General features: G+C 44.6%; 1 protein-coding gene across 1 annotated transcript in view; it reads left to right on the forward strand.

Moving 5' to 3' along the window:
• Positions 1 to 19,689, forward strand: part of LOC115167966 (von Willebrand factor A domain-containing protein 5B1-like) — a 50,894-nt gene extending 31,205 nt beyond the window's left edge. Inside the window, exons 10-21 of the mRNA XM_029722763.1 lie at positions 1,706 to 1,820; positions 2,292 to 2,477; positions 2,805 to 3,012; positions 3,189 to 3,391; positions 6,134 to 6,401; positions 6,525 to 6,833; positions 11,705 to 11,842; positions 13,110 to 13,232; positions 14,273 to 14,344; positions 14,816 to 14,885; positions 17,492 to 17,615; positions 17,707 to 19,689. Of these exons, the coding sequence (XP_029578623.1) occupies positions 1,706 to 1,820; positions 2,292 to 2,477; positions 2,805 to 3,012; positions 3,189 to 3,391; positions 6,134 to 6,401; positions 6,525 to 6,833; positions 11,705 to 11,842; positions 13,110 to 13,232; positions 14,273 to 14,344; positions 14,816 to 14,885; positions 17,492 to 17,615; positions 17,707 to 18,453 (2,563 nt within the window). The 3' untranslated portion in view covers positions 18,454 to 19,689. The remainder of the gene's footprint in view (positions 1 to 1,705; positions 1,821 to 2,291; positions 2,478 to 2,804; positions 3,013 to 3,188; positions 3,392 to 6,133; positions 6,402 to 6,524; positions 6,834 to 11,704; positions 11,843 to 13,109; positions 13,233 to 14,272; positions 14,345 to 14,815; positions 14,886 to 17,491; positions 17,616 to 17,706) is intronic.
• The last annotated feature ends 3,353 nt before the right edge of the window (positions 19,690 to 23,042 follow it).

Below are 23,042 nucleotides of genomic sequence, written 5' to 3' on the forward strand. Positions count from 1 at the left end.
TCAACAAAGTCATATGGTAATATGCTAATATTTTCAAACACTGCAACTGAAGAATCAAAACACCAGCTGTTGATAGACCAAGACTGCCAATAACACAATACTGTCTGCAGGGAATTGGTTATTGTTTCACTTTGGTTGTTGCATCTCCAATCTCAGTCCGCAGTCATCCTCTCTTGAACTACAACTGATGTAATTAACTTTAAATATTCCCCTTTTTAAAGGATGAATAACCCCAGATGATTGGATTAGATACACAGTGGTCTGGCCAATCCGTCCGCGCGTCCAGAATCATTATTGCTCCACACTCACAAATCAGCACATCCCCGGTCAGTGGACAGAGAAAATACTAATGAACCTCTGCTACCAGGTTTGCATCACAAATGGCACCCAATTTCCTTCATAGTGCACTACTTTTTTCCTGTATAGGGAATAGGGTGCCATTTGGGACACAGCCCACGTCAGACATGTAGCTATGCTAAAGGTTGCGCCTCCTTTTTAATCCCCACTGTTTGCCCCCACCAACTATGCAGAGCGGCCATCGCTGGTGCATCTGCTGATGTTGAGATGGAGATTGACATCTCTAATTTGTACTCAGTGTGACATGTGAAGTGAAATTGACAAACCTAATGGGAAAACTGATAAGGAGACATGGCATTAGGCTGCATGATGATGAAAATTGACCATCAACAGAGTCCGATCATTTCTCACTCTCTGTCTCACTCTCGGTCCTCATCAGGCTAGTGATGGGTAGTTCTGATCTTTTTGCTGACTCTGATCTTTTTGACTAGTTTAGTCAAAAGAGCAAATCTTTAGACTAATTTCATTCATTTGACTCAATAATGGCCAGAGCCACTATGACCCCTATCCATTTTTATTATACCTCAGTGCCCTTACCGGCGAACAATGAACTGAAAACTCGAAAAGAGTCATGAATGATTCTACGAGCCTCTTGTTCACATGTGCCGCATTCAAAACAACTGGGAACTCAGATCTGGGAGATCTCATACTTCCGACTTCAGGGCGTTCAAGACAACTGGGAACTCGGAAGGAAACGAGCTCCAACTGGGAAAATTTGTTTTGAACGGTCATACAACTCAGAAGTCCTACTCGGATCTCTTTCATTGACTTCATGATTCGTCATCGTTTTTTTCAGAGTTCCCAGTTGTCTTGAAAGCACCAATGTTGTTCACCATAGGGGGTTTATTGGTGCTGTCATTTGTGACTGAGACTTGTAAACGTGTGCTTTAAACGATGTACATTTGTTGATTGCTAGGCATACAGATTCATATTTCTTGATACATTTGAATCGAGGTCTAGTTTGTTAACTACTCTCGGCGCAATGCGTTCATTGACTGCCTTGAGGGTGCCTGATGACACACTAAATTCTTCCACTGCTCTGTCATTTTCTTCATACTTCTCATTGCGGAGAATTAACTACATTTCGCATTATCCAGTTTTCTGCTGCTATGTGCAGCAAATTACATGGACTTATTAAACCAAAACTTTGCGGGGGGGGGGGGGGTGTTGTAATATACCACCACAACTTTGAGCTACTGGACCGTCTCAAGAGGTCTCTGTGAGGGAATAAATGTCTATGAGAGATAGGGTGTCTGACGCTTATTAGACTCCGATACCTACAGACATTTTCAGGCCGCTGGTCTTTCCAGGCCACTAAGCCACTGAGATGTGAATCTTGTTTTGGCAGGTGCTACACCTTCGGCATCGGTCAGAGTGCTTGCAGGAGACTGATGACAGGACTGGCGGCCGTTTCCAAAGGAACGGCAGAGTTCTTGGCAGAAGGGGAGAGACTGCAGCCCAAGGTCCTCATTTCCAATCACATGTTTATCCTCCTCTTTGTGACAACCAGCGATTCTGAATGTCATAGAGGAGGGCCATTATGCAGTGGATGCAAATTGTTCAGACAGAGTGCTCGCCACTGTTAGCAATTAACAATTCATTTTGTTGAATAAAACACCCATTAGAATCAGTCTGATTCACAGCATACTTTATGTTTTAAAAGGGTCCTTTATTATTCCATACTCACAGGCTTACAGGCTCTAGTCTTGTTTTCACAAAACAAATTGTATTGCACAGACGGAGGGAATGTCATAATTTCAGGTATTCTAGGAATCCGCGTTTCACCTCTATAATGCTGGCACTCAAGGAAGGCAATGTCATCTGCATCTCTGCCTGTACTCTCCCAGATCACTGAACATCATAAGAATAACTTCGATAGATCTCTGTTTCTATTCTATATCAACTGCATCTCTCTTATCTGTATATTCTCCCAGATTATTAAGTCGCTGAAGAAGACCATGGCCCCAGTACTGAGTGACATAGCCATCGACTGGTTGTTCCCTGACACCAAGGAGGTGTTGCTCTCCCCAGTGGGCTCCACATTCCTGTTCCCTGGGGACTGTTTGATTGGCTACAGCGTGGTGTGCGACACCACGCGCTACCATCCCAATCCCAAATCTGTAAGTAGGCCTACACCTTGACATAAAGTGGCTATGTCATATGTGTTCATATTTTCTTAGTGTGACTAAGATATTGAGTCTCCTCACTCCTAAATGAGACTCAAGCACATCATCTGTTCCCCTCTATTTCAATTCAATAGATCTTCTCTATGTTAAGTGATTGAAGTGAAGGATGTGGATTATTTCTTGAAGGCTAAAATATCCTCTCTGAAAGGTGTCGAAAAGCTATATCTTGAAATGAATGTCTCGGTCAGCAACTATCAATTACTCTCTCAAGTGGTGTAGAGATTGAGCACTCAAACATTTCTCTTTCAACTCTTCCACCAGGATAAAAGGAGGCGATACAGTATGATGCATTCCAATGTGTCAGCTAGCTCAGTGTTTTACCACTCCCAAGAGGAGGACCCAGGGACGACTACAGGCTTCTCTGATGGTCCAGAAACGCACAGGGACATACACTCCAGCCTGCCGTTTGACTCCTATCCGGACTCCATGTCAGAAAGCAGCCCTGGCCCCACAGAACACAAAGCCATGGGTAAGAATCTAGAGGTCTGAGATCATCTCTGCCTTTCCACTGGTTCAAATGCCATTTTTCTTTAGTTGGTCCAATTCATGCGATAACAATCACTTGGTTAGACATGATCATGCATTCAGACATGAAAAGTTGTATTTGTGCACATAAATGAATGTGATCTTTTCACAAACCCATAGGAATGGACAGCAAAACGTCACCTAGAAGACGTGTGTATAGCACCAGCCAGATAGTGGAATACAACCAAAACATGAAGAAGACCTACACTCCCAGTGACCCCAGGTCTGTAGAGGGGAAGAACCCACTGAGGAGAGCTAAGGTCCAGGAGCTGAATGGACAGACCAGCCCTGACTATGGAGCACAGTGGAAGACTGACTACCACGTGAGTGCAGTGTCTGTGATCTTGTGGCACTGCCAACAGATCTGGGTCTCGACCCTGGAGACTGCAGTTCGATTCCTATGTCCCCTCTTCCTACTGTCTCTGTCCTCATCATCTATCTCACACTCTACTTATAACCTGAGGAAGAATGACTACGAGGGGAATTGTTCAAAAATAAAAACATTTATAGAAATCATTAGAAACATGTCTTAATATGATACACATGGTTCATTGATTTCAATCTTCAAATAGAATCGTTTAAGTGACAATCCAATTTATTCTTTGTTCATAACCACACAAAAGCAATTTAAGAAACACCACAGAATACCTAAGACATTGGCGCAAAAATAATAGGCTTTCATGGTAAAAGTAAAAACCATTATTCTGGAAAATATTGTTTTTTACAGGTTGATCTTGCAGCATATGGCATTTTGTACATGAACATGAAAACCCCAAATCTCTTTCGGACAATTATATTGTCTTTTCGATAAGATATGCCAGGAAGTCAGTGTTGAAATTGCAGTGACGGTGGATGAGTAATAATGGCGTGGGAGAAAGCGATCTGACCCTGGGCTGAGTTGGAGTGTAATCAAGAATACAAAAGAGGAATGTTCTCTCATCACTAATGAGAGCCACCATCATTTCATGAATGATAATGGACTGTCTGAAAGTTGCCCAGAGCGCATTGGCATAATGAGGCAAGGCTCACCTGTCATTCTATGGTTTCTGCCCTTGTACAAATGATATACTTGGAATTTGACTTTGATCTGCATAGTGTGATAGTTACTAGTGCACGCAAGACTTGGTTCTGGGTGCTGAAATTATTGATCTGCTTATTAAGACAAAACAGGTTTCAAGGTCATCAACAGAAAGCATATAAAGAAATATATAAGAAAACATTTTATACAAATTGACATCAGCTAATTCAAATTGTGGCATAACCCATGTCATAAAAGATCATCAGAATGTATCTGGCATTGTCCTTGATTTAGTGCAGGTATTCCCAAGCAATGCCGTCGGGGGTATGCCAAATAAAAATGTGATTACATTATTTCTCGCCTCATTAGCCTCGTTTCACTGCCAAAAATAAAATTAAACCATCTAGTGTTCAGCGAAATAACAACACAATGTCAAATACAGGTAGCCTAGACAAATAATTAACATCCAATCACATTAACCGTTACTCTCTCGCGGGAATTCCACTAACGGTCCGTATGTAGCCAAACGTAGCTGCTGCTCATGTTGGTATCTGTACTTATGACACAAAAGCCATGACAGGGAGACATAGTAGAGTGGTAACCCGCGTGCAAGTAGTTGCTCCTGGGAAGCTCCTTGGGTACAATGCAGCATCCACCGAGAGGCTCTTGCTGCCAAGGAAATGCCTGACAGCTTGAAAGACATTTTGGACACTACAGTGAAAAAATGGTTCACTTTGTTAAAGCAAGGCCCCTAAACTCTCGTGTATTTTCTGCACTATGCAATGATGTATCCGGGTGGTGTTTTTTTTAATCGCCTGAATGATCTGAATCTAGGATTACAAAGACTCTCCGCAACTATATTCAATGTGCAGGACAAAATTGAGTCTATGATTAAGAAGTTGGAGCTCTTCTGTCTGCATTAACAAGGACAACACACAGGTCTTTCCATCATTGTATGATTTTTTTGTGTGCAAATGAACTCAAACTTACGGACAATGTCAAATGTGATATAGCGAAGCACCTGAGTGAGTTGGGTGCGCAATTACGCAGCTACTTTCCCGAAACGGATGACACGAGCAACTGGAGTCGTTATCCCTTTCATGCCCTGCCTCCAGTCCACTTACCAATATCTGAACAAGAGAGCCTCATCGAAATTGCAACAAGCGGTTCTGTGAAAATGTAATTTAATCAGAAGCCACTACCAGATTTCTGGATTGGGCTGCGCTCAGAGTATCCAGCCTTGGCAAATTGCGCTGTTAAGACACTGATGCCCTTTGCAACCATGTACCTATGTGAGAGTGGATTCTCGGCCCTCACTAGCATAAAAACTAAATACAGGCACAGACTGTGTGGAAATGATTTAAGGCTGACACTCTCCAATACAACCCAACATTGCAGAGTTATGTGCATCCTTTCAAGCACACCCTTCTCATTAACCTATGGTTAGTTATTCACAATTTTTGATGAACAAATAAGGTTTTATATGTAAGATGGTTAAATAAAGAGCAAAATGATTGATTATTATTATTTGTGCCCTGGTCCTATAAGTGCTCTTTGTCACTTCCCACGAGCCGGGTTGTGACAAACTCACACTCATTCTTATGTTAAATAAATGTATTGTATAGTGTGTGTGGCAGGATTACAATGATGGCAAAAAACAACATTTAAGAGTGCGCTGACCTTGGTGCTAGAGGGGGTACGCAGCTGGAGGTTGAATGTTTGAAGGGGTACGGGACTATAAAAAGTTTGGGAACCACTGATTTAGTGTAAACAGTGGAATGGGCAAAACCACTTTGCTCTGATGACTGAGTCTATGATTACTGCATGCACAATGCCATCACTGTAATGGTCCTTAACACTTAAGTGAGTTTCTTGGCTGAATGGGCACGGTCGCAATTAGTCTATGGTCGGTTCACAGTCGTGGGGAGTAAGTCAATGGATGTATTGCAATTATTCTGGACATAAATGAACATTGCAATAAAGTTTAATAACATATTTGGTCATAGTATTTAGCTAAACATGTATCTTTATGTCTAACCCCTGACAGCCACAGCTGGTGAACCTGTGTGCCACAACTGCCACAGCTTCCAGGGGGCGCCCTGCCAACGGGGCTTCTCACAGACCCTCCTCCCATCTGGAGTGGGCTCCCCAAGAGGTGGACCTAGAGCAGGCCCAGCCCCCCGGCTCCAACCTGCAGGCCGCAGCCACCAGGAGCAGGGCTGACACAGAGCACGCTCCAGGAGGAGCCAGGAGCACCGGTGGGGAGGACTGCTCCTCCTCCACTGACCCTTCTGTCGGCAGCTTAGGAGACGCAGGTGCGTCCACAACCACACACCCCCCCCCACTCACCCGAACATTGAGCAATGGTAGACACACTAATCTATTCAATAACTGATATCCCAGACAAGACGTCTAACTTCTCATTGTTGTGTTACCAGACTGCTACCCCAATCAGCTGTGTGAGATAGAAACCCCCCAGGAGCCTCCAGCCATGCCAGAACTGAACACCACCCCAGCCTGTCAGGAGGTGGTGAAGGGGGACTGTAAGGCCGTGGTGTCGGGCCTGCTCTGCGGGAAGCCAGTCAAGTGGGAGGTTACCTTTGACATAAACCCCTACCTGAAGGGCAGAGAGCGGGAAGAGAAAGTTCACGAGGAACTATGGAACGAAACGTTCCATCATCTGGCTGGACGTTCCATTATTCAGGATTTTGAAAACATGGCAGATAAGGAGTGTGAGATTGAGCATGGTGCGTAAGACATGGGTAATATCTCATTGCTCAAATGTGACCGGATTCAGGTTTGATGTGATTTTTTTTTTGTTGCAGAAATGCCTTCTTGAACATGTTAACTTTCATATGCCTTAATAACAAACTTGTATGGGATCTGTAAATATGAAAAAAAAATCTAATGAGTTTAGCCCAATAGAAAGCACTGAGCTATATAGGGAGAAAGGCAGGATCCATGATTGGCTGAGATAAGGGAGGGGGATAATAGAGAAACTACATTCTGGAGGACAATGTCATACTGACTCATGCGTTTACATATGAATTCTTAGAGATGGGTGGGGCTAAGGCTTAAGTTGTGAACATTGCTAAATGGTAGTAAAAATAATTTCATGGCATTTTCTCCTACTTATCTCCAAAGTTACATAACACATTGTAGCACGCTCAAGGGTGTGGGGTTTCCACGTAACCAAGTTCAATAACAAAACATACACCACAAGCACAATTAGAATGCAAATGGGAAGTTTATTAGGGATTTTTGTACACTGGGGAAGAAAGGGGAATTCACCAATTACTTCACAGTCCACAAGGCATTCTCGTTGTCTGTTCCGTTCTCCAGGGGTAATCCTAAAACTTGGGTCCTCAGCCAATACGGTTCAGTACACAAGGGGGGTAATCCGACAGTCCAGGTCACAACGGGTAATCTCAGATATTATTCTCTCTTCTCCCACTCTTCATAATGGACGTTGCTCTCCTTACTCTGCCCCTTTGTGCAGGTTGCTTCCTCCTTTATCCCCAAGCACTCCCTGACTTAATGACCTACAGCCTCGCCTCGTTGGGGCAGTAAGTCCATATAAGGCTCAGGGGTGGAGCCAGTGGGCTACAAGATATCTCCCCTCAATAACCACCCCTCAGCTCTGACCAGGAGGGAAGGGCGGTCCAGTTCCCTAGAGCATCCCTCCTGGAGAGGGCATCGGCATTTCCATGGGCTGCACCTGATCTGTGGATGACAGAAAGCAAAGGGCTGTAAGGATAGGAATCAGCCGGTGACACGGGTGTTACTGTCCTTATTCTGTGACATCCGAACCAGTGGTGCATGGTCTGTTACGAGGGTGAAGGGCTGTCCCAATAAGTAATACTTCAGCATTTCCAGCGCCCACTTGATCGCTAGACATTCTTTCTCCACCGTGGAATAACTTTGTTTCTGAGGCAACAGCTTCCGGCCAATGTACATGACTGGGTGTTCCTCACCTTCTTGTAGCTGTGATGGGATGGCACCCACCCCTGTTTCGGATGCATCGGTCTGTACCACCAGTGGTTTGGAGAAGTCTGGTGTCACCAGCACAGGTCCAGAACAAAGTGCTCCCTTTAGGTCCTGGCAGGCTTTCTCCGTCTCCTCGGTCCACATCACCTGGGCGGGCAGACGGCTCCTGGTCAGTTTTGTCAGGGGGCTGGCTAGGGAGGCAAAGTGGGGAATACGTCTCCGGTAGTAACTAGTCAACCCCGCAAACGTGCGTACCTGCTTCTTGGTGAGGGGGCGGGGCCAGTCCCAAATCGCCTCCACTTTCTTCACCTGGGGTTTGACACATCTCCTCCCGGTCATGTACCCCAGGTACTCAGCCTCCCGCAAGCCGAGCCGACATTTCTTTTGGTTCGTTATTAGCCCCGCCTCCCGTAAGGCCTGCAATATCGCGCTCACTTGGTTTAGATGTGTCTCCCACTCGCTCCCCTGGATCACAATGTCGTTAATGTATGCCGCCGCGTACTCCCAATGGGGTTGGAGAACCCGGTCCATCAACCACTGGAAGGTGGCCGGGACCCCGTGCAGCTTCTTATAATGGATCAGTCTGTCCGGGGTGGTGAAAGCAGTTTTCTTCCGTGCCTCGAGAGCTAAGGGCACCTGCCAATAACCCTTTGTCAGGTCTAGCATGCTGATAAATCAGGCGGTCCCTAGTCGTTCGATTAATTCATCAATTCGGGGCATGGGGTAGGCATTGAACTTTGAGATTTAATTGACCTTTCTAACATCATTACACTATGGGGCTGCACTACTCACTATTTGACTCTTCGATTATATCAGCTTCCAACATCGTTTTTACCTCGGTCCTGACAGCCTCTCTCCTTGTTTCCGGTAGGGTCTCAACTTCACCTTTTTCCTGGGTTTGGTGATGATGCTGTGCTGTACCAGATCGGTGTGTACTGGTTCACTGGAGAACACATCTTGGTTTTGGCCGACCAACTCCCTCAGCTCCTGCTTCTGGGCATGGCTCAGCTGCTCCCCCATTGGCACCTCCATCGGCTCGGTCTCTGGGGTAGCCTTCTTCAGGGAAATAGAGTAGGGTGCATCACATGCATTCCATTTCTTTCGCAAATTCACATGGTAAAGCTGGGTCAGATGCCTACGTCCCGGCTGTCTGACCCTATAGTTAACTACACCCACCTTCTCAATGACTTTGTCTGGCCTGTTCCATCGGGCCAAAAACTCACATTCTGAGGTGGGGACCAACACTTTGTCTCCGGGCTGAAAGTCCCTTCATTGTGCTCCTCTGTTGTACACCCGCGCTTGGGCCTCCAGCATGTGTTCCCGTACCAGGGGCCACAGGGTTGCCATCCAATCTCTTATGTCTCCCACGTGCTCCACCAAGGTTCGGTGTGGCGACAGTTGCTGTTCCCAGGCTTCTTTAGCCACGTCCAGCAGTCCTCGGGGTTATCTCCCATACAGGAGTTCTAAGGGAGAGAATCCTGTTGAAGCCTGGGGCACTTCTCGGATCGAGAACATCAGGTAGGGTAGCAGCTGATCCCAATTCTTTCCATCAGCCTCCATCACCTTCTTTATCATCTGCTTCAGGGCTTGATTGAATCTTTCCACCAATCCATCGGTCTGAGCGTGATACACTGAGGTGCGCAACTGGGTTATTTTCATTAGCTTGCATAGATTCTTCATGATTCGTGACATGAACGGGGTGCCCTGGTCGGTCAAGTTCTCGTCAGGAATGCCTACTCGGGAGAACAGCATGACCAGCAATTCCCTTGGTGGCCATGGTGCGCAGGGGAATGGCTTCTGGGTACCTGGTGCATAATCCAGAATCTCCAGAATGTATTGGTGCCCTCGGTTGCTCTTGGGTAGAGGTCCCACCAGGTCCATTGCGGTCCTGCTGAAAGGAACTGAAATAATGGGTAGGGGAATTAAGGGACTGTGAAAATTGGGTTTTAAGTGCCACCTGCGGGCACTCAGGGCAACTATGGCAGTATTCTTCCACTGCTTTCTTCACTCCTGGCCAGTAAAATCATGCCTTGATCCTGTCTAAGGTCTTCTCCACCCCTAGGTGAGCCCCAAGAAGATGGGAGTGTGCCAACTTCAGGACAGATGGTACAAAGGGACGGGGCACCAACAACAACTCCAGACATTCGTCATTCTTCTTCACGGCCTGATATAGCAACTTCTTTATAGAGCAATGGGGGTAGGTTATTTGACTTACTCCCTCCACGGGCTTTCCGTCCACCACGGTCACCTGCTGGAGAGCGCTGGCCAAGTTGGGATCCTCCAGTTGGGCCGTGCCGAACCGGCCCGCTAGAGAGTCGGGCTCTGGTGCCACTTCATGGTCCATTGGGAACATGTCTTCCAGACTTGCCACCTCTTCCTCCAGTCTGGCTTCCAAAGCCACCTGTTGGCCTTCCACCCGTTCCACCAGCTGATCTGCGGGTTAGCTTGGCTGGCTAACTATTTAGCTTCGGGAGAGAGCGTATCAATTTATCTATGACCACTTTCGATCGTCGTGAGCATCAGGGGTTTAGCAGTTAGCCAGCTCTTGGCCAGCCTAATTAGATCATGCATTTGTGATCGGGGGGATGCTGTAAGATCATACGCCCAATCATGGAATCTTTGTGCCCTGCTAATCAGGGTGTAACCATACCGGTGCAAGATTTCCTTTTTCAGCACCTCGTAATGCATCACCTGGTCAACCGTCAGATCCTGATAGGTCTTCTGTGCCGCGCCTGACAGGAAGGGTGCTAGTAGGCTGGCCCATTGCTCATGGGTCCATTTCTCCCTAGCCGCCGTCCTCTCGAAGGCATGTAGATAAGCCTCAATATCAGCCTCTGTCAGCTTCAGTATAAACCTACTGGGTTTGGGACGAGAGACTGCTGCACCTGCCGCTATGCCGGCCTGGGCGGCTGTCAGCTGGCTGAGTTCAGCTTGCAGGAGAGCAGTCTGGTGACGCTGTTCCTCCAGCAGCTCCCGATGCATAGCCTGCTGTGCTATGTTCGCCTCCACCAGCCGTTTCACCAATTCTTCCATTGTGCTCTGTGTCTGTTTAGTTATTGAGCTTGGTTTGGCCTCTCCACATTCTCCACCATATGTAGCACGCTCAAGGGTGTGGGGTTTCCACGTCACCAAGTTCAATAACAAAACACACCAGTAGCACAACTAGAATGCAAATCAATGCACGTTGATCTTTCCTTACTCTGCTCCTTTGTGCAGGCTGCTTCCTCCTTTATCCCCAAGCACTCCCTGGCTTAACGATCTACAGCCTTGTCTATTTGGGGCAGGAAGTCCATATAAGGCTCTGGGGTGGAACCAGCGGGCTGCAAGATATCTCCCCTCAATAACCACTCCCCTCATCTCTCCCTGCCGTCTGCCACAACGTTTATCACATTCCCATGTTTCCCCTAACTGCAGTGTATGATACACCATTTTGAAGCTCTGAGTCTGTAAAAAAAGCTAACCTTGAAAATTTGACATAAGCTCACCTTCCTGAATTCAGTCACAAATGGTATCCTTTGGAGTGATTGTCTTTTATTGTTTTGTTTTGGTAATAGTTTACTTCTTCAAATCAGTTTTATAATGGAATTTGTGTAAATCAAAGATGATAAGGTGACAACATGTTATTTTCCAGGTTCTGGCAGAAGATGCCAGTTGTATGCCATCCACACCAGCAAGGCCTGTAACATTCTCAGTAAATACACTGCATTTGTCCCTGTTGATCTGGACACTAATGAATATCTACAGACCTTAATCGACTACATCAACCCAGGTGAGACACTCCTGTTCATTTTTATTTATTTATTTTTATTTCACCTTTATTTAACCAGGTAGGCCAGTTGAGAACAAGTTCTCATTTACAACTGTGACCTGGCCAAGATAAAGCAAAGCAGTGCGACAAAAACAACAACACAGAGTTAAAGCTGAAGCTCGTCTGGAGGTTTGTTAACATAGTGTCCAAAGAAGGGCCAGATGTATACAGAATGGTGTCGTCTGCGTAGAGTTGGATCAGAGAATCACCAGCAGCAAGAGCGACATCATTGATATTTACAGAGAAAAGAGTCGGCCCGAGAATTGAACCCTTTGGCACCCCCATAGAGACTGCCAGAGGTCCGGACAACAGGCCCTCCGATTTGACACACTGAACTCTTATCAGAGAAGTAGTTTGTGAACCAGGCGAGGCAGTCATTTGAGAAACCAAGGCTATTGAGTCTGCTGATAAGAATGCCTTGGCCAGGTCGATGAAGATGGCTGCACAGTACTGTCTTTTATCGATGGCGGTTATGATATCATTTAGGACCTTGAGCATGGCTGAGGTTTTAGAAAGGAGATTTTAGAAAGGCAGAGCAGGATGGATATAGGTCTATAACAGTTTGAGTCTAGAGTGTCTCCCCCTTTGAAGAGGGGGATGACCGCGGCAGCTTTCGAATCTTTGTGGATCTCAGATGATACGAAAGAGAGGTTGAACAGGCTAGTAATAGGGGTTGCAACAATTTCGGCTGATAATTTTAGAAAGAGAGGGTCCAGATTGTCTAGCCCAGCTGATTTGTAGGGATCCAGATTTTGCAGCCCTTTCAGAACATCAGCTGTCTGCATTTGGGTGAAGGAGAATTGGGGGGGGGGGGGGGGGGCTTGTCCAAGTTGCTGCAGGGGTTCAGAGCTATTGGCCGAGGTAGTGGTAGCCAGGTGGAATACATGGCCAGCCGTAGAAAAATGCTTATTGAAATGATCGATTATCGTAGATTTATTGGTGGTGACAGTGTTTCCTAGCCTCAGTGCAGTGGGCAGCTGGGAGGAGGTGCTCTTATTCTCCATGGACTTTACAGTGTTCCAAAACGTTTTGGAATTCTTGGTATGCATACGTTCACATTGAATGGATGGGAGTTTTTTAAAATCATTATTTTATCCATTGACTCTTCTTCAGACCTTTATTAAAATCAAGGTAACTTTGTCCTTTAATACTACAAATGTGTATAGTTCTAAGACTTCTGTCACCCTTTTGGTTAGGAAATACACTGTGTCTCTGTTGGGTGTTTCAGGTGAGGGTCTGAAGTGGGGCTCTCGCTCGGGAAGCAGGAAGAACCAGGGTTACTCCATCGGACTGGGCCGCTCCCAGTCTGGCTGCATGTCAGAGGAGGCTGAGGACGGGCATCTGCACCCCAGTAAGACCTTTACCGTACTACATAGTAGAAGAATGTGTGAAAATGTGTGACAGGTGATAGTTTTAGGAGCTCATGCACCTGCCAAACAGACAGATCTGACAGGTTTTAGTCATTTCTATATGAAAAGCTGTAACAGCTGTTGAATGGAGTAGACCAAGGCGCAGCGTGGTTAGTGCTCATCATGAAATTTAATGGAAAATGAGAACACTTTACAATTAAACAAAAGACAACAGCCAAACAGTTCTGTCAGGTAACAAATGACTAAACAGAAAATAACCACCCACAAACCCCAAAGGAAAACAGTCTGCCTAAGTATGACTCCCAATCAGCGACAACGATGTACAGCTGTCCCTGATTGAGAGCCATACCAGGCCAAAACAAAGAAATACAAAGCATAGAAAAAAGGACATAGAATGCCCACCCCAACTCGCGCCCTGACCAACCAAAATAGAGACATAAAAGGATCTCTAAGGTCAGGGCGTGACAAAAGCTTCATTCCAAAACGACTATTTTCAGAAATGTTGTTAAATTAGCTTTTATTGTTTAAAGAAGTTATGAAAGAGGTTGTGTGTTTTTTGACTATCTAATCGTGGCATGGGGTTGTGCAATGACAGACATGTATTTGAAATCTATCAATTGATGGTTTCATTTCAGAGGGACAAATAATCACGTTTTTTGCAAAACGCTATATATCCGCCTCACTCTCAGAAAAACAAGTAGTACTGCTAGGTTTTACACAGTCAAATGTAACAAATAACTACATTAAAGAAATATAACTGTACAAAGGATACATTTGTGAACAATATGTTTTTTTAAAGTTTGAATCAATACAGTAATGTGAGATCTGTATGTAAAACATTTACATTTTATATTGTAGTCATTTAGCAGATGCTCTTATCCAGAGCGACTTACAGTTAGTGCATTCATATTAACATAGCATAGAATATGCTTTGAGTGTTTTACCTGTGTAGTATACTATTCATGTTGTCCACAGTGAAACTTTTCAAATGACATTGACCTATCTTTTTGCTGGGTTTTAGGTGTGGAAGATGGAGCCTCTCCATGCAGCACCCCCTCATCCTCTGGTTGGGAAAGAAGCAGCTTTACAAATGGTGAGTTTTTATCTGGCCTGTTTTGCTTTCAAGGAAAATCACTGGCTCGCAAATAATATTGTCTTCATTAAAAAGCCCATTTGTTTTCTTATGGTCTACATTGATAACGTCTAAACATGCCCGCTCACACGCACACACACGCACACACACACACACACACACACACACACACACACACACACACACACACACACACACACACACACACACACACACACACACACACACACACACACACACACACACACACAGCTGCTAGATTGTGTTTGTCCTTTGCTGTGGCTTCCAACCTTCTGTGGGTGTCTTATCTGTGTACTGTGTGGTAGTGTCATGTGGTCGTGATGCTCAGGGGAGAGAGGAGAGGGGAGAGCTAAATGGAAAACTAACGTGCCCTGACTGACTGTCTCTCTCTCTCTCTCTCTCTCTCTCTCTCTCTCTCTTTATTTCTCTTTCTCTCTCTGTCTCTCTCAGCCCCCCAGAGGAGCCCGTCTGTGACCTCAGACCAATCACAGAAGTTGGTGGAGAGCCTCTTCTCAGCCAGGTGGGTGATGGAGAGGGCCAGAATGGAGAATAAAATACTAACTAGACCGCTAGTGCTGTCTTATTGCCAACTGATAATTGTTACTTCCTGTTACTCTATATTCTGAGGGCACCTGCTAGGTCTAGTGACTTCAAGTTAGGACTGACCCTATTTAGTCGACTGGTTGATTGTTTGGTCGATAAGCTGTTGGTTGACCAAGATTTTTCAATATTTTTTTTTAGTAGAGCAGTAGCAAATAGAGTGCATTTGGAAAGTATTCAGACCCCTTGACGTTTTCCACACCTAACAGCCTTATTCTAAAATGTATTAAATTGTTCCCCCCCCCCATGACAAAGCGAAAACAGGTTTACATACTTTGCAAAAAAATAAAACAGAAATATCTTATTTACATAAGTATTCAGAGAATGATGAGGGAAACATTTTAATTTAATCAATTTTAGAATAAGTCTGTAACATAACAACATTTGGGAAAAAACGAGACACCTGTCTGATTCACGCCTGTCTGAGTGGACTAATCCATTGAATAGGCCAAAGGGATGCCACACCAGTATCACCAGTAGTATATTTAGCCTATGATTAATTTCCATAATTTCTCATCTACAATGTTTGTTTGGTTAAGGTCATTTCTGTTAATACATTCAATATATTAACTGATACAGTCTTACCATTGTCATTGTAGGAGTGGACACGTTGTTTGCAGTGCACACAATCTAGGCTACACCAGTTTTTGCTTATTTCATTTCATTTATGAGTTATCAATTTATTAATGTTTTTTTTTCTTGGAGCGCTCCTGTCAATTTTGAGTAAGGACAACCACATGATTACGCATAGAAGTAGGCCTAGGCTACCTGGCCTGCATGCAAATGTAGGCTTTTAGATGTGCCCATTTTGGGATCTGCTACTATTTCTGATTGTCTTAACTCACCATTACTGTGGAGCTTCTTAATTAAGGTAATTTTTTATTTTGCCTCAAACTGCAAGTAAACAAAGTCTGTTTTTACATTCATTGAGAATGACAATAGTTCCTCAACATAGCCTATTTAAAAATCGTCCAGTTTCTCCCTTTCGATAACCACTCAGCATGAAAGGGAAAAAAATGTCATATGTTATTTTTTCTTTAACTAGAAATGCAAATTGATTTCTGATTCGAATAATATTACTAGACAGATCATACACTTAACGTTAGCTAGTGAGCCAGCAAGCTAACGTTCGCTAGCTAACTAACAGTACGCTTTAACTTGCAATAAAAACAACTTTCTGACTAAATTAGAAACTTATATCTGAAAATGTAGCTAGACTCTTACCCGTATACATGGATAAACGTTTCACGGCAGACTGGAACCATCTAACTCCGTTTTGTTTGTAGCTACATCTTGTTTGGCAAATGTTGTGTCAAGTCACTCCGGTTCACACTGACCGTGGCGTGTGCAGAAAGTAGTCCATCACTTTTTCCAACTGAACTGTTGATAGTGCCTGCTAAATTCAGGGCATCAATGTTGTTGAGAAAAGTAGCAAAACTTTTGTAGTTCTCGATGGCTAACGTTATATATTTTTTTAAATGGTGCGGTAGAAAAGAATATCAACACATACTGAACAGCTCACGTTACAAACAGAAGCATGCTACATGGCAGACCAATCCAAAATCATCTCCCGGCATGTCCAGCCCATCCATTATCTCAGCCAATCATGGCTAGCGGTAAGATTCCTGTCTTTTTCCGTGACTAAACCAACTAGGCTCGATATTTCAAAAATCTATTTGTATTTATGGATGGAATACAAGTTTGTTATTAAGGCACATGAAAGTTCAGATGTTTCAGAAGGAATTTCTGCCAAGAAAATAAATGTTTATGTTCACATCCCTCTCCTGTGAAGTAGTGACGTGCGACATACGCCTAGTTTCCTTAAACGAATCACATATATGGAAAAATACACGTTTTAACATTTTGACCAATCAATCGGTCGAGTAAGATTTGTTTTAGTTGGGGACAGCCCTACTTCGAGTGCTTTGTTTTTTGTGTGATGTAATGTCTCCTTTCTCCATGTCATCCTAATCTCCCCCAGTCTTATCTCTCAGGCACACATTACCACTCAGTCGCCTTTTTCCACTATGCATCATTTGTGCATTTCCCAGTGTAGGAAAAATGTCCCTTTCCCCTTCTTTCTCAAAATGAAAACAATTTCACTGTGTGCCAGTGCCCTTGAGGTCCATTCTTAAGGATGCTATGCATCCTTACTGATGGAAGGATCTTAAAATTTTGCTTCGACCAATACGTTTCCTTTTTTTCCTTTGTCGTGAAATAACATAAACGGACGAGGCATTTGTGTTTATTGAGTTCAGTTGTTATTATGTTGAACTATAGGTATGTGCTGAGAATGGCAGGGTTATGCTAGGAACAGGAAATAAGGGCTGGGTTCAGTTGTTATTATGTTGAACTATAGGTATGTGCTGAGAATGGCAGGGTTATGCTAGGAGCAGGAAATAAGGGCTGCATATGCTTCGTTATGTCCCAGAGAAAATCCAGTGTATGTATTTGTGCTTACAAATGGCAATGAATGAAACTTAAAGTTGATCTTGAGATGCTGCATCTCTCTCCTGTCCTCTACAGGCTGACTCTCAGCCGGACAAGACTCCTGACCCGGGCTGCCAGGGGCTTCATGTTTGGCTCACACAGCAAAACCAGCAACTCTGTAGGGGAGAGCGAGAATGAAAAAAAAGACTACATTCCTCTGGTGCGTAATGCAGTGGTGACAAAACGCCACGTTTTTTAAAATATAAATCTTTATCTTTTTTTCACCCTACATCTCCCTCTCTCTGGTACAGGTGTCCTTACAGTTGGCGTGTGGTGCGTTCTGCCTGGACAGCGCTCTGTGTGAGGCCATCAATGTGCACATGGACAAGCTGAAGTGGACATCTCCCTTCACCAGCCACCGGGTCAGTCTGAGTCACCACGTTTCCCACTCAGCCAGTTGCCGCTCAGACCGCAGCACTGCAGAAGACAGCCACAAGTCCACCTCTCCGTCTCCATTTGAGAGCTCAGCTAAGGTAACAGAGACCAGCCTGGCAGGCCACCACCAGACTGGAGACCTGGCTGTCAGCAGCCACAGCCAGACGGGCCACACCCCCTCACACCTGGCCAGGAGTCTCCGGATGGAGGGTGGGCCAGGATCTTCTCTTTTCTTCCTGGGCGGCCCCTCCACGCCTACCACCTACGCCGAGCCCCCTCTCTACCCTCTCTCTCTGACTGACGGCGGACGGGACTCGGAGTCGGAGAGTGTGGAAACCCCCCCAGCAGCGCCCCTTGGGTCTGAGAAGAGGCTTGATACGGAGGGCATGGTGTGGGCCACGGCTGTAGCCCTGGCCTGGCTGGAACACAGCTCGGCGAGCTACTTCATAGAGTGGGAGCTGATAGCAGCTAAGGCTAGCATGTGGCTCAGTGCCCAGAGCATCCCTGAAGGAAAGGACTTAGCCTCGGTCAAGTCTGCTGCCAACCAGCTCTTTATCATCCTCAGACACTGGGACGAGAACCTCCAGCTCAACATGCTCTGCTACAATCCCAACAGTGTCTGAGGCTGATCGCATCGCATGCACCGTCCTCCATCCTGACATATCCAACCATACTATGCTAACTGACTAACGCTTTACTCACAAAAAAATGGTATTTGTTGTTCTGATGATTTTGTTAGTGAGGTTGTTGTGAGCATTGTGTAGTTGGTTTAATTTTGTTGTGATAACTTCTAAACATGTCAGAAGCTTCTGAGGCACGCTTGTTGTCTCCATGTGGATGGATACAGACCATGCATTCACTAGCCATGGGTCAGTGAAAGAAATCCGAAGTGTTCGAGTAAACATGCTGTAAAGTTACTTGCTGACTGTTTACATATTTGAGAGAAAATATATGTTTTGTTTATGTTTAATATTTCCATCATATTGATGTCCAATGATGAGAGAATCTGCCAAAACAATACCAATTATTAATATTGCATCTAATGTGTTTGATCGTCACCCTCATTTCAAAATCCATATTGTGATATGAAAATTAGCCTGGTAGCAGATCTGTTTGTGCCGTTTTGCGAAGTCCTCTTCTCATGTTTGATGCGTTTTTATTGTATTTTCATCAGCCATAAGTGCCTAACAATGATCAAACACAAACAACGATTGGTTATCTGGAATACGTATTTACATGTTTTGCTGATGTCATGCATTGTCCATTCATCAACATGTTGTTTGATATACTATATTAATTGTGTTTCCTTATAAAAAATGCTCAGCATGTTTTCATAGTTCTGAATAATTTGATATAAATGTTCTCTTTGGTCCTTGTTATCTTTTACAAGGCATTGTACTTTGCTCTCATATTTACTCATAAACTTGTGTTGTTTTACTCAGGTGATATTATTTTCCTCAGGCTTTGAAATTGCATCTATCCCGCTGCATGGAAACCAGGTGTTTGTGTTTTAAAAGATGTATCAACAGTGGGAGCAAAGCAATTCCCACCACAGTCAACCTATTCTGCTGCATTTGGCTGTTGGAGATGAGATCAATGGTGTGTCTTATATGTCTCCTTATTCCCTTTATAGTGTACTATTTTTGACCAGGGCTCTGGTCAAAAGTATCTCACTGCATATGGGATAAGGTGTCATTTGGGACGCATCTCTAGAAATGTCATAATGTAATTATGATCTGTATAAGCTTATAGTGGTTGTGGTGGCTGGCTTTACTTGTGAGAAGTTGTATTTTGTAGTTTCGAGGTCAAACATACTCTACATGACCAAATGTATGTGGACACCTCCTTGTCAAATATTTCATTCCAAAATCATGGGCATTAATACGGAGTCGGTCCCCCCTTTGCTGCTATAACAGCTTTCACTGTTCTGGGAAGGCTTTCCACTAGATCATTGCTGCGGGGACTTGCTTCTATTCAGCCACAAGAACATTAGTGAGGTCGGGCACTGATGTTGGGCAATTAGGCTTTCCACTAGATCATTGCTGCAGGGACTTGCTTCCATTCAGCCACAAGAGCATTAGTGAGGTCGGGCACTGATGTTGGGCAATTAGGCCTGGCTCGCAATCTGCGTTCCAATTAATCTCAAAGGTATTCGATGGAGTTGAGGTCAGGGCTCTGTGCAGGCCAGTCAAGTTCTTGTACACGGCATTGTCATGCTGAAACAGGAAAGGGCCTTCCCCAAACTGTTGCCACAAAATTGGAAGCACAGAATCGTCTAGAATGTCATTGTATGCTGTATCGTTAAGATTTCCCTTCACTGGAACTAATGGGCCTAGCCCGAACCATGAAAAAGAGCCCCAGACCCTTATTCCTCCACCAAACTTTAGTTGGCACTATGGTAGCGTTCTCCTGGCATCCGCCAAACCCAGATTTGTCCGTCGGACTGCCAGATGGTGAAGCGTGATTCATCACTCCAGAGAACGCATTCCCACTGCTCCAGAGTCCAATGGTGGCAAGCTTTACACCACTCCAGGCAACACTTGGCATTGCGCATGGTGATCTTAGGCTTGTGTGCGGCTGGCCGGCCATGGAAACCCATTTCATGAAGCTCCCGACGAACAGTTCTTGTGCTGACATTGGTTCCAGAGGCAGTTTGGAACTCGGTAGTGAGTGTTACCACCGAGGACAGACAATTTTTATGTGTTACGCGCTTCAGCACTTGGCGGTCCCGTTCTGTGATCTTGTGTGGCCTACCACTTCGCGGCTGAGCCGTTGTTGCTCCTAGACTTTTCCACTTCACAATAACAGCACTTACAGTTGACCGGGGCAGCTCTAGCAGGGCAGAAATTTGACGAACTGACTTGTTGGAAAGGTGGCATCCTATGACGGTGCCACATTGAAAGTCACTGAGCTCTTTAGTTAGGCCATTCTACTGCCAATGTTTGTCTATGGAGATTGCATGGCGGTGTGCTCAATTTTATCCACCTGTCAGCAATGGATGTGGCTGAAATAGCCGAATCCACTAATTTGAAAAGGTGTCCACATACTTTTATATATATATAGTGTACCTCGCCATTGCTGCTGTGTGTTTTGAAAAGATTGTTGACTGTTTGTTTGGGGCTGCATGTAATAAAATATGTTTGCACATGAAGCCGTAAAAGTTTGTATTGAGACAAAGCAAAAACTATTGGTCCCATTGGTCAAATAAACAATATAACGAACGTTACCCTGAATGGTGCAGTAGTGGTTTATGTCCAGTTTTATGTTCAGTTAATGACGTTTGGCATTTTAAAAGAATTGCACCCAAAGGCAGTACAGTCATGGCCAAAAGTTTTGAGAATGACACAAATATTAATTTTCACAAAGTCTGCTGCCTCAGTTTGTATGATGGCAATTTGCATATACTCCAGAATGTTATGAAGAGTGATCAGATGAATTGAAATTAATTGCAAAGTCCCTCTTTGCCATGCAAATGAACGGAATCCCCCCAAAAACATTTCCACTGCATTTCAGCCCTGCCACAAAAGGACCAGCTGACATCATGTCAGTGATTCTCTCGTTAACAAAGGTGTGAGTGTTGACGAGGACAAGGCTGGAGATCACTCTGTCATGCTGATTGAGTTCGAATAACAGACTGGAAGCTTCAAAAGGAGGGTGGGGCTTGGAATCATTGTTCTTCCTCTGTCAACCATGGTTACCTGCAAGGAAACACGTGCCATCATCATTGCTTTGTACAAAAAGGGCTTCACAGGCAAGGATATTGCTGCCAGTAAGATTGCACCTAAATCAACCATTTATCAGATCATCAAGAACTTCAAGGAGAGCGGTTCAATTGTTGTGAAGAAGGCTTCAGTACGCCCAAGAAAGTCCAGCAAGCGCCAGGACCGTCTCCTAAAGTTGATTCAGCTGCGGGATCGGGATACCAGCAGTACAGAGCTTGCTCAGGAATGGCAGCAGGCAGGTGTGAGTGCATCTGCACACACAGTGAGGCGAAAACTTTTGGAGGATGGCCTGGTGTCAAGAAGGACAGCAAAGAAGCCACTTCTCTCCAGGAAAAACATCAGGGACAGACTGATATTCTGCAAAAGGTTCAGGGATTGGACTGCTGAGGACTGGGGTAAAGTCATTTTCTCTGATGAATCCCCTTTCCAATTGTTTGGGGCATCCGGAAAAAAGCTTATCCTGAGAAGACAAGGTGAGCGCTACCATCAGTCCTGTCATGCCAACAGTAAAGCATACTGAGACCATTCATGTGTGGGGTTGCTTCTCAGCCAAGGGAGTGGGCTCACTCACAATTTTGCCTAAGAACACAGCCATGAATAAAGAATAGTACCAACACATCCTCCGAGAGCAACTTCTCCCAACCATCCAGGAACAGTTCGGTGATGAACAATGCCTTTTCCAGCATGATGGAGCACCTTGCCATAAGGAAAAAGTGATAACTAAGTGGTTCGGGGAACAAAACATCAATATTTTGGGTCCATGGCCAGGAAACTCCCCAGACCTTAATCCCATTGAGAACTTGTGGTCAATCCTCAAGAGGCGGGTGGACAAACAAAAACCCACAAATTCTGACAAACTCTAAGCACTGATTATGCAAGAATGGGCTGCCATCAGTCAGGATGTGGCCCAGAAGTTAATTGACAGCATGCAATGGCGGATTGCAGAGGTCTTGAAAAAGAAGGGTCAACACTGCAAATATTGACTCTTTGCATCAACTTCATCTAATTGTCAATAAAAGCCTTTGACACTAATGAAATGCTTGTAATTATACTTCAGCATTCCATAGTAACATCTGATAAAAATATCTAAAAACACTGAAGCAGCAAACTTTGTGGAAATTAATATTTGTGTCATTCTCAAAACTTTTGGCCACGACTGTACTATTGATAGTCAGTGGATGTTGCGCCACAATTTGAAAACTATGTACACTGAATAAAAATATAAACGTAACGTGCAACAATTTCAAAGATGTTACTGTTATAGTTCATATAAGGAAATCTGTCAATTCAAATAAATCCAGTAGGCCCTAATCTATGGATTTCACATGACTGGGAATACAGATAACTTTCAAACAAAAGTATGGCCGTGTACCAGAAAACCAGTCAGTATCTAGTGTGACCACCAATTGCCTCATGCAATTCACATAGAATTGATCAGGCTGTTGATTATGGCCTGTGGAATGTTGTCCCAATCCTTTTCAATGGCTGTG

The sequence above is a fragment of the Salmo trutta genome, chromosome 30 (genome assembly GCF_901001165.1).
Source record: "Salmo trutta chromosome 30, fSalTru1.1, whole genome shotgun sequence".
Classification (NCBI taxonomy): domain Eukaryota; kingdom Metazoa; phylum Chordata; class Actinopteri; order Salmoniformes; family Salmonidae; genus Salmo; species Salmo trutta.